This window comes from Staurois parvus, unplaced genomic scaffold, assembly GCF_062004578.1.
Source record: "Staurois parvus isolate SC_StPar_1 unplaced genomic scaffold, SC_StPar_1.0 ptg001040l, whole genome shotgun sequence".
NCBI classification, from domain to species: Eukaryota; Metazoa; Chordata; class Amphibia; order Anura; family Ranidae; genus Staurois; species Staurois parvus.
In genome coordinates this window covers 1-17,743 of record NW_028318836.1, presented here as the reverse complement: position 1 = coordinate 17,743, position 17,743 = coordinate 1, and the positions used below count along the sequence as shown (strand labels likewise).

The window sequence follows — 17,743 nt, the reverse complement described above, 5'->3', positions numbered from 1 at the left end:
GAGGGGGGGTTATCAGTCCTCCCCCTTCCTGATCCTGCACCCACCTTCACACCACCGCTGACCGGCCCGTCGTGCGCCAGAGGGCTCCGCGGCTCCACTCGGCCGCAACAGGCCGCACCAGATCGCCACCCCAGAACGGCTCGGAGGGATGACAGGCAGCAGACCACAGAACGAGCGGGAGGTGGGGGTCATCAGTCCTCCCCCTTCCCGATCCTGCACCCACCGTCACACCACCGCTGACCGGCCCGTCATGCGCCAGAGAACTCCGCGGCTCCACTCGGCCGCAACAGGCCGCACCAGATCGCCACCCCAGAACGGCTCCAAAAGCGCCTCCGGCTGCCCGGCTGCAACGTAGCAGGGACGGGTGAGTAACCCGCTCAACCCTACCCTCTCATACGACCTGGATGCCAGTGGAGCATATATCGAGCCGCCGGAGCTCCAGGTCATGCGACTTGTCCGGTCGCCATCTTGGACACGCCCCCCGCACATAACATGTAAACATTCACAGTGCAGGGAGGAAAAAGTATGTGAACCTTTGGACTTAATAACTGGTTGACCCTCCTTTGGCAGCAATAACCTCAACCAAACGTTTCCTGTAGTTGCAGATCAGACCTGCACAATGATCTGGAGTAATTTTGGACCACTCCTCTTCACAAAACGGTTTCAGTGTAGCAATATTCTTGGAATGTCTGGTGTGAATCGCTCTCTTAAGGTCATGCCACAGCATTTCAATCTGGTTGAGGTCAGGACTCTGACTGGGCCACTCCAGAAGGCGTATTCTGTACTGTTGCAGCTATTGTTTTGTTGAATTACTTGTATGCTTTGGGTCATTGTCCTGTTGCATCACCCATCCTCTGTGTAGCTTCAGTTGGTGGACAGATGGTCGTACGTTTTCCTGCAAAATGTCTTGATAAACTCTGGAATTCATTTTCCCATCAATGACAACAATCCGTCCAGGCCCTGAGGCAGCAAAGCAGCCCCAAACCATGATGCTCCCTCCGCCATGTTTTACAGTGGGGATGAGGTTTTGATGTTGGTGTGCTGTGCCTTTTTTTCTCCACACAGTGTTGTGTGTTCTTCCCAAACAACTCAATCTTGGTTTCATCTGTCCACAGTATATTTTGCCAGTAGTGCTGTGGAACATCCAGGTGCGCTTTTGCAAACTTCAAACGTGCTGCAATATTCTTTTTGGACAGCAATGGCTTCCTCCGTGGTGTCCTCCCATGTACTCCATTCTTGTTTAATGTTTTCCTTATTGTAGATGTGTCAACAAAAATGTTAGCATGTGCCAGAGATTTCTGTAGGTCTTTAGCCGACACTCTGGGATTCTTCTTTACCTCGTGCAGCATTCTGCGCTGTGCTCTTGCAGTCATTTTTACAGGATGACCACGCCTAGGGAGAGTAGCAACAGTGCTAAATTTTCTCCATTTGTAGACAGTGTGTCTTTCCGTGGACACATGAACATCAAGGCTTTTGGAGATACTTTTGTAACCCTTTCCAGCTTCATGCAAGTCAACAATTCTTGATCGTAGGTCTTCTGAGAGCTCTTTTCTGCTAGGCATGGTTCACATCAGACAGTGCTTCTTGAAACCAGTAAACCCAAAACAGGTGTGTGTTTTTTAAGGGCAGGACAGCTGTCAGCAACACATCCAATATCATCACACTGATTGGAGTCAAGGTTGGCTCACTCCTGGCTCCAATTAGCTCTGGGAGAAGTCATTAAGCTAGGGCCTCACATACTTTTTCCTCTCTGCACTGTGAATGTTTACATGTTAGGTGCAATTAAACCATGGCAACATCTAATGTTTGTGTAGTATTACGTTCAGCAGACTGTGTTCTTCTATTGTTGTGAATTAATGATGTTCAGAGCACATACTTTTTCTTGCAACTGTAGGTAACACTGCATTAATGGACGCCTCCTACAAGGCCACTGAGGGGGGTCCAATGATGAAGTATCTCCTTCTTGGCATAATATAGTAGTTAGGAAAGAAGCAATTTGGTGTGGCGAGGCCTCTGTTCATCATCTTGTATTCCCAACAATGCACGCCCAGGGGAGAGCGAAAGGGACAGCCGCAACCGGGTGTTGACACAGGTAAACACTTCTGTCCAAAACTGCTCCACTTTAGGACAGATCCAAAACATATGAAAGTAGATGCCCTACCTGGAATAACAGCGGGGACAATCAGCGGAACTCTGCTGATAAATTCTGTGCAGTCTCTGAGGCGTATAGTATACCTTACGCAAAAATTTTGTCTGCAGCAATTTATCTCTAGAGGAAATAACCAATTTAGAACTATCTTCAAAACATTCCTCCCACGTTTCCCTATCCAAGGTTGGAATGTTCTCCTGCCATTATGCTCATAAACTATCCATCTTGGGGAAGTCCACACTGAAAAGAGACAAATAGAGGACAATGGTTTAGAAAGGGACTCCTGCACAGGAAGGTCCTCTATTGCTCAGCTTCCAGAGGGGGTTGGAAATTTTGCCCATGCAGCATGGCGCAATTGGTAATATCTAAAGTACATCCACCCTGGTAATCTGTTTGCAGGAGAGATCTCTAAATGATAGCAAGGTACCAATAGGCATGATGTCCTTACCAGTCTGTTACCATGTTCAGGTAACTGTCGGAAGTGAGACCAGGTCGGATTGCCCCAAAAGGGGCAGTATGGGGACCACTGATGAGACTGCAGAAAACGTTTCCTAGCTACAACCCAGACCCAAAGGGTAACCTTCGTAGGGAGTGGAAGGGAGGCGTGGGCCCAAGGGCCTCTATATACAAGATTACTCAGTTCTGTAAGGGAACTCAGTATGACTGCTTCAAGACAAACCACAGCATTAGCCCGAGAACGCAAGAACCACCATCATACAGTGACTAAGACCTATGACCAATAATAGATCAGAAAATTGGGTAGTGCCAAGCCTCCACATCGTACTGTACCAGCAACTGGAGGGTGGACCTTGCCAAGCGGGAGGGGGGGAGGGTGCCCACACGACGTTCAATCTCCCCAAAGAATGTACCAGGTATCCAAACAGGACAATTACAGAAAGCATAACTGAATTTGGGGAGGTACAGTTGTGTTCAAAATAATAGCAGTGTGCTGAAAAAAGTGAATAAAGCTCAAAATCCTAATAGCTTTTATTTCCATACACACAAATGCATTGGGAACATTACACATTCTATTCCAAATCAAAACATGAAGAAAAATATATAAAATTCGTGTTGTTCCTCTAATAAAATTGAAGAAAAGTGAATATTAGACTGTTCAAAAAAATAGCAGTGTTTGTATTCTTCTTTACAAACTCAAACATTCACTATATAAACTGAAAAATGTTTGAAGATTTTGCTTTCCTTTGAATCACTTAATGAATATTTAGTTGTATAAGCACGGTTTCTGAGAACTGCTGTACATCTGTGTTGCATGGAGTCAACCAACTTCTGGCACCTGTGAACAGGTATTCCAGCTCAGGATGATTGGACTAAATTCCACAGTTCTTCTCTGTTTCTTGGTTTTGCCTCAGAAACTGAATTTTTGATGTCACCCCACAAGTTTTCTATTGGATTAAGATCCAGGGATTGGGCTGGCCACTCCATAACGTCAATCTTGTTGGTCTGGAACCAAGATGTTGCATGTTTACTGGTGTGTTTGGGTTCGTTGTCTTGTTGGAACACCCATTTCAAGGGCATTTCCTCTTCAACATAGGGCAGCATGACCTCTTCAAATATTCTGATGTATTCAAACTGATCAATGATCCCTGGTATGCGTTAAATAGGCCCTACACCGTAGTAAGAGAAACATCCTCATATCATGATGCTTGCGCAACCATGCTTCACTGTCTTCACAGTGTACTGTGGCTTGAATTCAGTGTTTGGGGGTCGTCTGACAAACTGATCTTTTTGGGTCTAGTGGCCAGAGACAATCTTACTTTCATCAGTCCACAAAATGTTGCCCCATTTCTCTTTAGGCCAGTCAATGTGCTCTTTGGCAAATTGTAACCTCTTCAGCACGTCTTTTTTTCAACAGTGGGACTTTGCGGGGGCTTCTTGTAGATAGAAGATGCCTATGTGAAGCCAAGCTAATTGTAACAGTACTCACAGGTAACTTTAGACCTTCTTTGATCTTCCTGGAGCTGATTGTTGGCTGAGTCCTTGCCATTTTGGCTATTCTTCTATCCATTCGAATGGTAGTTTTTCGCTTTCTTCCATGTCTTTCAGGTTTTGGTTGCCATTTTAAAGCATTTGCGATCATTTTAGCTGAGCAGCCTATCATTTTCTGCACTTCTTTATATGTTTTCCCCTCTCCAATCAACTTTTTAATCAAGGTATGCTGTTCTGAACAATGTCTGGAACAACCCATTTTTCTCAGAATTTCAGAGAGAAATGCACTGTAACCAGCATGTACATTTGCTGCCTTCCTTCCTTAAATAAGGGCAATAATTGCCACCTGTTTTTCAAAGAATCAATGACCTCACTAATAGAACTCCACACTGCTATTATTTTGAACATGCCCTTTCAATTAGTCATTCAATTACACAGAATCAGCAGCATGCATGTCATGACTGTTGGATTTCTATTACTCTACTACACCTGCTAGTAAATTATTTGCCGTATAGAAATATCATTTCTACCAAAAACAGTGATTGATCAGGTTAGTGATGTCTGACTGCTATTATTTTGAACACAACTGTAGATCATTTTAAGAATATTTATGCAGCCCAACAGGTTAAGTGGCAAGGCAGACCAGGTGGTGCACTGCTCCTTCAACTACAACAGCAAGGGGTGGAAATTCAACCTATAAAGCTCTGTAAATCTCAAGTGACTCGTATGCTTAACTATTTGAATGCATCAGCCCACAGCAACGAGGTAGAGGTTGTGGAATCCTTAGTTTGGGGATCGAGAGGAAAAAGGTCCGATTTGGACCAGTTAATACAAATCCCAGAAAATTGTCCAAATTCATCAATGACCTCAAGTGCAGCTCGCAGAGAAGAATTTGCATCATGTAAACATAGTACAGTGTCATCAGCATAGGGCAAAATTTTCTCCTCCAACGAACCAAACAGCAGGCCCTCAATGTATCATGGAGCTCCACACCTGAATAGCTAATAGCTCCAATGCCAGAGCAAAAAGAGCCGGCAGGGAAAAAAGTCAGACAAATGGTCGTTCGTTCTGATCCTAGCTCGAGGAGCATTATACAGTATACATATTTATTAAACCGCACCACACTCACTCAAACCCCTCCTAATTATGTAGAAAAGTAAATTACTTCCACCCTTAAAAGTTAATCACAATATATCACAGAAAACTTTTCTTTTTCCAACAATTCAACCTACATACAAAAGTGTCCAATATAAAAATTAAGATTTCAAAAGTCCCCAATATTCTGAACCATATCCGTGAAACAATCTTTTACTTCTTCCAAAAATTGTTCCCAATTCCAGAAGTCTGTAGTGATCATATACCTCAAAAAAAACAAAAACTCACAATAGTGTCATATCCTTTATACAATAAAAAATACATACCCCACACTAGTGCAGCAAAAAAAAAAAAAAAAAGGGATATGTAGAATTAACAGGAGTATGGATATATATGCATTCAACTATATATGCACATATATTCCATATCCTTCAAATTATACACCAACTTTATAATGTAAAACACGCCAAAGTGTGTACACTCCAACCAATCAGTGAAGCATTCCTGTGTGTATCACCACACTATATTAACTGTGCTCAAAAAAACACTCCAACTCGTGCAGCAATGAATAATTACCCTCTGGGTATATCAATAAGGCATATCCTAAGATTGGGATCGTTTCTCTCTTCAAATTCTGCCCATCTTTTTCTCCAATTTCCTCATAAACAGATCAGTAATTAGATGAGGTAGGTTCAAAACAATTCCAATTTATTCAGCAACTTACATTACAGATTGAGAAAAGCAGCTCCTCACAATAGAGACAGGATATATGGACCAAGCTAGGGAACAATCACCGCATGTTCCCTCTTCCAAAATGGCCGTGATAGCACTTCCGGTTTGACATCAATGCGTCCGACGTCACGTGTTGCTGACGCGTTTCGTCACTTCCTTTGACTTTACCTTCAGATAAAGTCAAAGGAAGTGATGAAACGCGTCAGTGACACATGACGTCGGACGCGTTGACGTCAAACCGGAAGTGCGATCGCGGCCATTTTGGAAGACCTATTGGCTCAACACCTCATTTCCCTTATATGCTATACCTGATCCTTCTACATGTATATATTAGCACTCGCCTACAATGTTACCTGTTTTCGACCAAAATGGTTAGATGTAATAGTTGATTTATCATGCATATGACCTTTACTATGTCCGATAAGAATGTTGTATATTACTGCTTATTCTTGCCACACACATACATACATAAAGTCCCCCAGCGGGCAGTAATCACGGGAACTATAACTCCAGATGACACGTTAGATGGACTGATATACGTTACTTTCTAAACTGACCTAGCAGACACTTTCACTTCCATTATACCCCCACGCTACAATCAAACCATAACAAAACTCATGACTAGTGCGACATACAAACTACTCTCCCCGCACACACGAGTAACAGACGAAATGCACCTCCTCGCACCCTCTGTATGCCCCACCGCATATACACGGCCTGATCTCCCATACACACATCTACCTTACTCAATTTTAGGACCCGACTGTGCCGTCCTGTCTAGACACTTCTACAACTCCATTTTTCTTTGTCTGACTACATCGTCTACCAAGGACCTACCACCTCCCACAACAGCAGAGTTCTTGAACTCGTGCTGAATACCTCCGACACCTTTCTTTTCTACCTTACAACACAGGATAGCTGGCCTAACCCCTGCTGTCGGATGTCTCTATTTAGCCCTACAGGCAATTATAATCTGCCACGGACTTGGCTACCACTCTAATTCTCTTTTTCTGAATTTCAAAATCCCCCCTCCCCCCCTTTTTTTTTCTATTTTCCTCCCCTCCTCTAGCACAAGACACTGCCCCATCCACTCCTGCCTCAAACTCCACTACCCGTTATTCTTCTCATACCACTTAGCCGACAGAAAACTCGCCAACACAGAGACACCCTGAAATGGACCCAAAATATTGTACATCAAAATGTGCCTCTCTTAAGATTGTATCCCTGAACGCTAAGGGTCTCATTATACTAGAAAAACGCTTGAAAATTCTCACATGAAAAAAATTTTCTTACAGGAAACCCACTTCAGAACAGAGAATATCCCTAAACTAACTAATAAAGTACCACGCTACTAATCCCTTAGCAAAAACAAAGGGTGTAGCTATTGTCATCTCTAAACATATACCAATACAAGTTACAGACTCGCTCGTGGATGTGGACGGACGATACATATTCCTTAAAAGGTACTGTCAGGAATGGACTTGCCAATAATGGTGGGACTCACCTGCCTTGTGGGCTGCAGTACCAGGGCTGGCCAGCGGGTGCTCTCAGCAATCAGAGACTCACCCCTGCAGTCAGCCAAAACACCTGAGGCTGATTGCAGGTGTATTTAAGGGATGGCCAGACCTGCAGTCTGTGCCTTGGTGTGTGTTTTTCCATGGGCCCCTGTATCTTGTTACCTGCATTCCTGTTCCTGTCTGACTGATTTGTTGCAGACCCTGCCTGATCCGGACCTCTGCTGACTTCTCCTGTTTGATCCCTGGCTTGTGACCCCGACCATTCTCTGCCTGACCCCCTGTACCTACCTGCCCGTTAGTTGCTGTACCCGGCTCGTGACCTGACTACTCTCTGCCTGCTCCTCCTGTTCCTACCTGCCCGATTGTTATTGACCCGGCTTACCTGACTACGCTCGCACTGTATGTATTGTTATCTGTGGGTGGTTTGGTTTGGTTCGTTTGCACTGTGTTATGTTTTAGTATTGCACTGCATTTATGTATTGTTAGTATTAATAAATTATATTTATAACATATCTGAAGCCTGCGTCAGTTCACATACCTCTGGTCATACCCGGAGCCCTGACAGGTACACTATGGGGGAGACAGATTACTCTAGCTAATATTTATAGTCCCAATTCAGCTCAAGTAAGCTTCTTTCATACCATAACCATGGTATTAGCCTCTTTCCACTCTGGTATCCGTATTCTCAGTGGAGATTTTAATCTAGTGCTTAATCCCCTTGAAGATACCTCTTATGGTACCTCGTTGCCATACCGGGCTCTCCGACAGATTAAAACAGCAACTGCACGAGCTCCTACTCCATGACTCCTGGCGTACCCTCAACCCTGAAGGTGGGGATTTTGCTTTCTTTTCCCTCCCACAACCGTTACTCACGAATAGATTACATATGGATCACACAAAAAGACCTCCAGTTCTTAAAAACCACATCCATTGAACCGATGTTATCATCGGACCATCACACTATTACTATGACCCTAAATTTCCCAGAACATCTATCCTATAATAAAATGTGGAGATTGGATGCTACCTTGCTAACTGACCTGGTAAACGCTAACGCCCTACGTACGCACATGGAGTCCTACTTTGCAAATAACGACACGACACTAACCCAATTACTCGATGGGAAGCTCATAAGTGTGTTATATGAGGATCTCTTCTAGCCATGGCAGCAAAACGCAAACTAATTTCACAAGAATCTATTCATACCCTTACACAAAAAATTTAAATTCTGGAAAAACAAACAAAAATCACACAAGATGACACTGTCCCAACAAACACTTACAGACCTGAAACACGCCCGATCTCTCTTAACTGCAGAACTAGGCTATAAAGTCAGACACAAGTACCTGTTATCACAGAAGCTCTTCTATGAGTTTTGTAATAAAAATGGGAGACTTTTAGCAAGAGCTTCACAAACGAAAAGGCCAATGCCAGGATCAGACAAATACGCACACCGCAAAGGCAAATGCTCATATCTAATGAAGAGATCGCAAACCACTTTGCACAATTCTATGCTGAATTATACAACTTACCCCCTGAAACAAAACCACTTGATGACTGCAGACAACGCACAGTAATCCTAGAAGACTCTTAGTCGCTATAGCCCCAAGCCAATACCCCATCAAATGGCTACTAAGCTGGATGGCCCATTAAAGCTTGAGGAATTCATATTGGCGCTTAAACAAAAGTAGGGAAATGCCCAGGCCTAGATGGCTCCTCCGCCGCTTACTATAAAACCTTCCCAGACCTGTTGGCATCTCCTTTTCTACGAGCCTTTAACCTACTATCCAAACCAACTCCACCAGAACACAGCCTACTTGAGGCTTACGTATCAGTTATCCCCAAACCTGGCAAAGACGCAACCATAGCATCCAATTATAGGCCAATATCACTGTTGAACGTTGACATTAAGCTATTCGCTAAAATACTCGCAAATAGACTACTTCCCATGCTCACAAACCTCATAGCAAAGAACCAAGTGGAACTTGTACCCGGTCGGGAGCCCCGGGACAATACCCTAAAAGCAATAAACATCCAGCACTGGTCCACCAAATCTAGCCAACAATATTTTTTCTTATCCCTGGACTCAGAAAAGGCATTTTGACAGGCTGGCATGGGACTATCTTGAAGCTGCCTTAAACGCCTTAGGACTTGGCACCAACTTGATCCACTTTATTATGTCCCTATATTCTGCACCCTCTGCAAAAGTATGGGTTAATGGCTCACGCCTTTAATATCCTAAACGGCACCCGCCAAGGCTGCCCGTTATCCCCTTTCCTATTTATTCTAACTCTTGAGCCCTTCCTACATCGCTTACGTGCAAATATGAATATCCAGGGTACAAGAATTAACAACAGACAATATAAACTTGCTGCCTTTGCAGATGATGATATCTTACTCTTCCTAACAAAAACCCCTCATAAAACCTCTGCTATTATCGTGTGAAGGATTGGTATGTAATTCCAAGAGTAGACATGGAGCATTGATCCAAACCCCCTTTCTCCTGGTTTGGACGTGCTGCCATTATCAAAATTAATATCCTACCCCGCCTTTTATACCTTTTCCAAACTTAACCCATTGACCTACCAGCATCTAACATATAAATGGGCCTGCTCTCACTTCCTGTGGAAACAACACCGTCCCAGAATTAGCCATCATCACCTCACCACACCTAAAACAAAAGGTGGAATAGGTCTGCTGAACATCAAGATCTACTACTGGGCATCCCACCTAGCCTGTGTAATAGATTGGAAGACCCATTTTCAGACTAAGGACTGGGTCAGTCTAGAGAATTCCTTTGCCAAGATACCCATAAGTTCCATTCCCTGGCTACACCATCGTCACGCCAATACAGATTTGAAAGACCATCCAACGATAGGCCCAACCCTACAATGTTTTTAAAAGACCTGCGCCACATTAGGAATCTCAAAAGTACCTGGTCCAATGTCTCCATTCTAATGAACACAGATTTCCCTCCAGGAATGAATGATCGTTTTTTTTTTTTTTTTAGGCAAAAAAACGGATATGGGACTGCGGCTTCATCACCTCTTTGCGAATGAGTCTTTCCTTGAACTTAATCACATCCAAGCGAAATGGCCTGACTCTCAAATATCGACCTGGAAATACCTGCAACTTAGACACTTTGCTAAATCTATACAAGGCTCTAGGCACACTTAATTTTCCCTTACACCCTTTGACAAATTGTGCGCCTCCAATAAACCTCTACAACACAGTATCTCTATTTTACATAATCTGCTATGGACGTATGAATCTGGTGCCACGGGAAGAACATGCACATCTTGGGCTTATGATTTACATCTAGACCTTACTGAAGAAAATTGGGAACAAATATATAGACACGTTCACAAAGGATCCATCAATGTCTCCATTCAGGAAAATAATTACAAAATCCTATCACGGTGGTACCGTATACCCTCACTTCTTCATAAATTTGATGTGACTATATCAGACCAATGCTGGAGATGCCACCAAGAAATAGGAACTAATTTTACACATTTGGTGGGAATGTCCATTCATCCAGCCTTTCTGGAAAGAAGTACATAAACAAACGACCCAGATTACTACCCACCCACTGGAATTTACCCCTGCGCAATACCTTCTGCACTACACCCCTTCCCCTTCACCCCCCTACTTCAAATCTCTTGCCATTATGATGGTAAATGCAGCCAAACTGTGCATACCAATACTTTGGGGAACCTCTAAAACCCAAACTATACCCAACTGGTACAGTAGGATAAACAAAATAGCGAAAATGGAAGAATTAATCTCTGTGTCAAAAGACACACCTACAAAATTTACTTCAACTTGGGCATGCTGGCTCCATTTCCAAGCCTCTGAGGACTACATCCGGGAAATGAAAATCCCCCCATGAATGAATAGAGCATCAGGTGGGTGCCCAGATATATACGCTCTCTGAGTCTCTGACTGAATACCGTCCTTTACTCACAATCACAAGCTAAAAATATAAAAAACGTACTGCACACACTACAGTTCTACATGAGTCCATATTACCCACAGCCATACCTTTCCTACACGCACCTATGCCCGATTAAAGTACGATGTAATGGAACGATACACACAGACCTCTACTAATACAATCAGGGTACCCAAACCCTCTAACCCTCCCACACCTCTCCCCCACCCCTCCTTTTCTTTTAGTTTTTTCCCCTTCTCTTTTTCTTCTTTTTTCTCTTCCTTTTCTCTTCTCATTCCCCTCCTCTCTTTGTGGCGACCCCTGCAAACGGTTACTGCAGGCAGTATACGGATCTCCAGACAATACATCCTTAATCGACTCTGCCACACTACACTTCGATGCATTATAGCCCTACACCCTGACAAACCGAATACAGAGACGTTTCTTGACTGAACAAATTAAACTCACTGTCAAGTAAACTTGACTACTTTTATACTCCTAGCCATGTGTTAGTCACTACAGCTGACTTGCAAACAATGGACTGATACATACTTTGAAAAGACTTTGAAAGTGAGGGGGGCCTAATTCCATGAATCAAAGGGGGTTGAAGGGGTGGGAGAGGAGGGAGGGAAGGGAAGAGAAAGGAAAAGTTTGCCATCCTGAATGTTAGATACTGAATTGCTATTTAACACATGGTGCTAATATTGTATTTACTTGATAACTGTGGAAATGACATTTGATTGTTATAGGGGTTGTTTTGCTTTTTGTTCTCCCGATTGTTATATCCACTACCCCCCATTCTCTGTATTACTCATATCTTATATATTCAATAAAACTTTATTTTGGGGAAAAAACAAACAAAAAAAAACTTTTTTTTTTTTTTTTTTTTAAACTGTGGATGGAGAAATCTCTCCCACTACATTGACACAGGCACTGGCCCTGCTCCTCTCAGAATACACAGATTACTGCTGCAGTTGATTGGTGTTCCTGCAAAGCAAACAACAGTTAACAATATTGAAAAAATAGGAATGCGCTAAATAATTAAATGTAACAGCAAAATAAAATAAAAGTGTCCATAATTAAATATGTGAAAGTCCAAACACCAAAAACATAACAAAAAGTCCTCTTGTGATAATCATAACACCCTGATCAATCCACCACCAAATAAATGGGATAAACTCACCAGAGCTAAATCCTCGATTTATGGAGATACGTTAGTATATGAAAAGGCTCATCCTGGGAGATCAGGCTGCAGAGTATTGCTCCTTACATTGAGATATTGTCCACCATTGCGGAGTATTGCTGCTTGTTACCTGGAGATGTGATTACCACTGCAGAGTATTGCATCTATAATCTGGATATCGCTTTATTCATCGCTCCCAGAGCAAAAGCGCTTGTGCTGGTTTATAACCTGATCAGCATTTAGTTCTGGTGAGTTTATCCAATTTATTTGGTGGTGGATTGATCATGGTGTTATGATTTTCACAAGAGGACTTTTTGTTATATTTTTGGTGTTTGGACTTTCATATATTTAATTATGGACACTTTTATTTTATTTTGCTGTTACATTTAATTATTTAGCGCATTCCTATTTTTTCAATATTTTTATGCCTAAATATTTTTTGGGTTTGGGAGTTGCAGCTATAGGTGTTTATTTATATATGGTCAAAAGTGTGGCGCTTTTCTAAAATTATCTGAACAGTTAACAACGTTAACTAAAACAAAATTAGATTTTTTTTGCAGGTTTTTTTTTTTACTTTGTAAATGAACTTTTCAGTACAATAACGTTTCCAGCCTTTGATTTTAGAGTCTCAAAATGTGATAGACAGTTTCCTGACTACCTAACATCTGTAGAGACTCTTCTTGTGCAAAATTGTGTGAACCCCTGTACTGTATACTGTTAGAAACCAAGGGGCCCCATACAGCAAACCTGACAGGCACCCTCCCGACCACAAAAAACCCCACAGTTGACTATGCTTCAGTTATGATCGGTACAGATCACTCACTGTGTTCAATCAGTAAAGAAAAGGGCCGGTAAATGAGACATATTTACTGGAATCTTCCCCCACTCTCCATCTTGAAGGATCCTATTGTACTAGTGCCTGCAGCTGCCGGTGGAAAGGAGGGAAGCCGGCAGCACTGTGGCAGTGGGGGCACGCAGGGGGGCAATTACTTGAACGGATCCCCTGTATGGCTCTCTCTGCAGCTGCTGAAAGCCAATGGGAGGGAGAGGAGAAGAAATCAGCTTTCAGCTGCTGCAGAAAGAGCCATACAGGGGATCAGTTCGAGTTAGCACCCCTTCGCTGTTCCAATCACCCTCCCTGCCTACATCTGATTCACCCCCCTGCTGGTCTGGGCCCCCTACAGGAGAACTGGTGGTACCCCCTTATCCACGGCCCTGACTGTACCGTGTGTCATGCCTCATTTCACGTTTACCACAGACACATTTTGTGGGGGGGTGACCTGTGTCTTAGAAGCTAGATGGACACTATGGGGCTTTGCTGACTCCTCCTTCCCTCTGTGGTGCCTCTTGCCCACCCACTCCTCCCTTGCCTAAGAAAGGGGTCTCCCCCCCAAAAACATGCAGTTTCGCCCACTCACTCCCAAAATGCAATGTCATGATGGCCCATCCCTCTGGCCAGTGATCTTGCTTCCTGCTATCTACAGTGACCTGCAAATCATACACACCAGTCTGAATTCCCCCTGGTTTTAATTCCGAGAGACTATAGTGTTTTTTGGCATATTTGTACAACTATGACTACCCAGGACGGACTGACCATTGGAACCCACGATATGATGCCACCGGATGGAATTTTTTGATACATTACCTCTTTTACTTACTTAATGTCAGTGCATTTTTATCTTTAATTTAACAAATATACACACAAACCATACATGAGCCAATTGGTTTTAATTGTATCACTTTTCAGGAGGAATGAAACTGACTCAATTAGCTATAAGGGTACCAACAAACTTTGTCCATAGTTGTATATATTGTTCCTTTCTTCGCATAAAACCAACCTACCTTCACTGTTCTGATGTAGTCCAAAGCATTGGGAACCAAGGATTCTAACTCTGGAAACCTCTTAGAGTATTTGTCTCTGATAAATTTGTGAATGATATCTGTAGAAATAGAATGTATGAAATATGATATAATATGAATGAAGTGATAGCTTACAGCATTTAAATTCAGATTTACTCAAACTATCTTATTGAAATTCCAGACTGCCTCAACATATATGTAGAAAACCTATACTCTTAAACATAACCTGCAAAGAATTATAATTCCACAGGGCTGCAAACCACTGTTGCTTTATTTTGGGAAATGCAGAGCCTGAGCACTGCAATTGTCACAAAGCAAAGCTTGGTCTGCATAAATGTAAATTTTTCCATGAAACTAGAGTTACCCATTAAGTTACACTTCTAAATGAATATCTTCTGGAATTTATTATGTACCTACCTAACTGACCTGATACCCAAATAGCACCCTACCAGTGCCCTTCGCTCCTCACAGGACCTCCTACTCTCTAGCTCCCTGGTCTCCTTCTCCCACGCCGGACTGCAGGACTTCTCCCATCCTCTGGAACTCCCTACCCCAATCCATCAGACTGTCACCTACCCTCCTCACCTTCAGGCGCACCCTGAAAACCCATCTCTTCAGGGAAGCCTACCCCACCCTCACCTAACAACCGATCTCCTCCACTTCTCCCACCACTCCATCCCCCACAGCCACTTCCTCCTGTACCACTTCCCCTCCCTCCTAGATTGTAAGCTTGAAAGAGTAGGGCCCTCAAACCCCTCGTGTATTGTATTGTTACTGTTTTGTCTCATGTTCTGTCCCCCTTGCTATTGTACAGTGCTGAGCAAACCCTTTGGCGCTATATAAATACTGAATAATAATAATAATAAATCCAATTACAACATCAACCACCCTCAAAATACACACTTCAGGCTGCAAATTATCAGGTAAAAGTGAAAAAAATGTTGGGCATGCAACGAAGTAAAATATAATTTTAATGCAAAGTTAAAAGACATGTAACTTACTCAACTCATTCTCAATTTCCACAGTCAAATTATTTGCATCCACAATTACTTTATACTCAGGAGCAGCTTCCACAGGACCCATGACTGGTGAGAAAATAAATTCAGTTAATAATAAAACAAAAATAACAAATGGTAAATATTATATATTGTTGCTGGTCAGTTATATAGTGTCTGTGGTCAGTAGATCTGGTGATCTGGAGGAGGATTCGAGTGTCAGGCTTTCTGGATTGTTTAACAAAGCATGATTGACCACACTTAAAAGGGGGTAATGACTTTCTGGTAAGCCTTCTGTAGTAGTGGTTGGTGACACAACAACCATCCTTGGATTTCTTTTGTTTCATCACAGCCTCTGGGACTTTTCTTTCATTTTTGGATGGACTATTTTTTTTTTATTTTTTTTTACACACTTTTCACTGTTTTCTTATGATTTGTCACTTTAAGTGCTGCACTCTTATGTACTTATTGCCGATTGTCTAATATCAGAGTTTCTGTGTTAAGCTGGTATATGTTTCACAACTCATTTTTGATTATCCATTGTGATTATTAGTGCAGATATATAGATATATAGACAACAACAACAGCAAGAAACTACTGCATGCTGGACAGACTGCAAGCAAACACCCTGGGAAACATGTCTTACAAGTCTGAGTGCCACTCCGAGTACCTTTTTAATATGTCCCCTCTACTCATCCTTTTCATATTACTTTCTTGTGTTCCCAAAATCTCATTTCTTTACCCCTCTGCTCCACCCCAAAACGTGTACATCTCACCCTCACTGCTACCATCTCCCTACTACTGCTCTCATCACCTCCTGCTGATACTTCACTCTCCTACTGACCCAAACACCAGGACTGGAAGGCATGTACGCTCATGTACATCCCGCTCCCATGTTACTTTCCTCACTTCTCCTTCTCCTAACCTCTGGGGATATCTCCCCAAACCCTGGTCCTTCACCACCTCACTCACCCACTAGGCACCCTCCTACCCCCACGAACCGCCGCAACCCCCTCAACCTTATACCTGTCCCCCTCCTACCTGCATCCATCCCTCCACTCTCGGTTGCACTCCTGAACGCCCGATCGGTTTGCAACAAGCTCACCGCCATCCATGACCTCTTTATCTCCCACTCCCCTCAACCTCCTAGCGGTCACCGAAACCTGGTTCCAAGCCACTGACTCCGCCTCCCATGCGGTACTCTCCTATGGAGAGTCCCATTCACCCAGACCGAGCGGTCATAGAGGTGGTGGGGTCGGCGGGCTCTTGTCACCGCTGACCACCTTCCAGGTCCACCCAAACCCCCCCTCTCTATCCTTCTCCTCCTTCGAGGCCCACTGCATCCGACTCTTCTCTCCCACCCCTCTGAGGCTTGGAGTAATCGGCCTCCTGGACCCGTATCCCGCTTCCTTGACGACTTTTCCGCCTGGCTGCCCTTCTTCCTCTCCTCTGAGCTACCCACCATCATCCTTGAAGACTTCAATATCCCTATCAATGTCAACAACCCTGCTACATCCAAACTCCTCCACTTAACCTCTTCTTTTGCACTCACACAGTGCACACAGTCCTCCACCCACAAAGATGGGAATACCCTGGACCTCCTTTTCTCCCATCTCTGCACCCTCCACAACCTCACAAACACCCCTTTCCTTCTCTCTGACCACAACCTCATTACGTTCTCCGACTCCCCGTCCTATAACGCCTCCCCCCCAAACATCAAACCATCACCAGCCGTACCCTCCGCAACCTGAACCCGGCCCCTCTCCACTCTGCAGCTGACCGTCTGTACGACAGTATCCTTCCACTGTCATGCCTTGGCCTGGCCACTACTGCGTATAACGACTCACTGTCAGCTGCCTTAGACTCCTTAGCACCTCTAACCACACATAGCATTAGACCCCGACCGCTTCAACTCTGGCAGAACGACCAAACTAAAAATCTTAAACGACACAGTCGTGCGCTGGAACGATTATGGTGCAAAACCAAATCCCCTCGAGCGTTCTCCCTCTACAAATCTGCCTTCCTCACCTACTCCTCCACCTCTTACTCCTTGACCTTTCCGCGGCCTTCGACACAGTCGACCACCCCCTCCTCCTTAATAAACTACACTTCCTCGACATCAGACTCCGCTCTCTCCTGGCTCTCCTCCTATCTATCCCAACGCTTCTTCAGCGTTACCTATAATGCTACCACCTCCCCCTCTCTGTTGGGGTCCCCCAAGGCTCGGTCCTCGGGCTCCTTCTCTTCTCCATCTACACCTCCTCCCTCGGCAAACTGATACACTCCCACGGCTTCAACTATCACCTCTACGCCGATGACACGCAAATTTAC

The 17,743-nt window shown here is 43.8% G+C and overlaps 1 protein-coding gene across 1 annotated transcript in view; it reads right to left on the bottom strand.

Annotated features, from left to right (window-relative positions):
- The window catches only part of LOC149440987 (U4/U6 small nuclear ribonucleoprotein Prp31), a 210,285-nt gene extending 194,742 nt beyond the window's left edge, over positions 1-15,543 (bottom strand). Inside the window, exons 1-2 of the mRNA XM_089657906.1 lie at positions 15,419-15,543; positions 14,400-14,497 (exon numbers count right to left, since the gene is read on the bottom strand). Coding sequence (XP_089514032.1) covers positions 14,400-14,497; positions 15,419-15,500 — 180 coding nt within the window. The 5' untranslated portion in view covers positions 15,501-15,543. The remainder of the gene's footprint in view (positions 1-14,399; positions 14,498-15,418) is intronic.
- Positions 15,544-17,743: the final 2,200 nt, after the last annotated feature.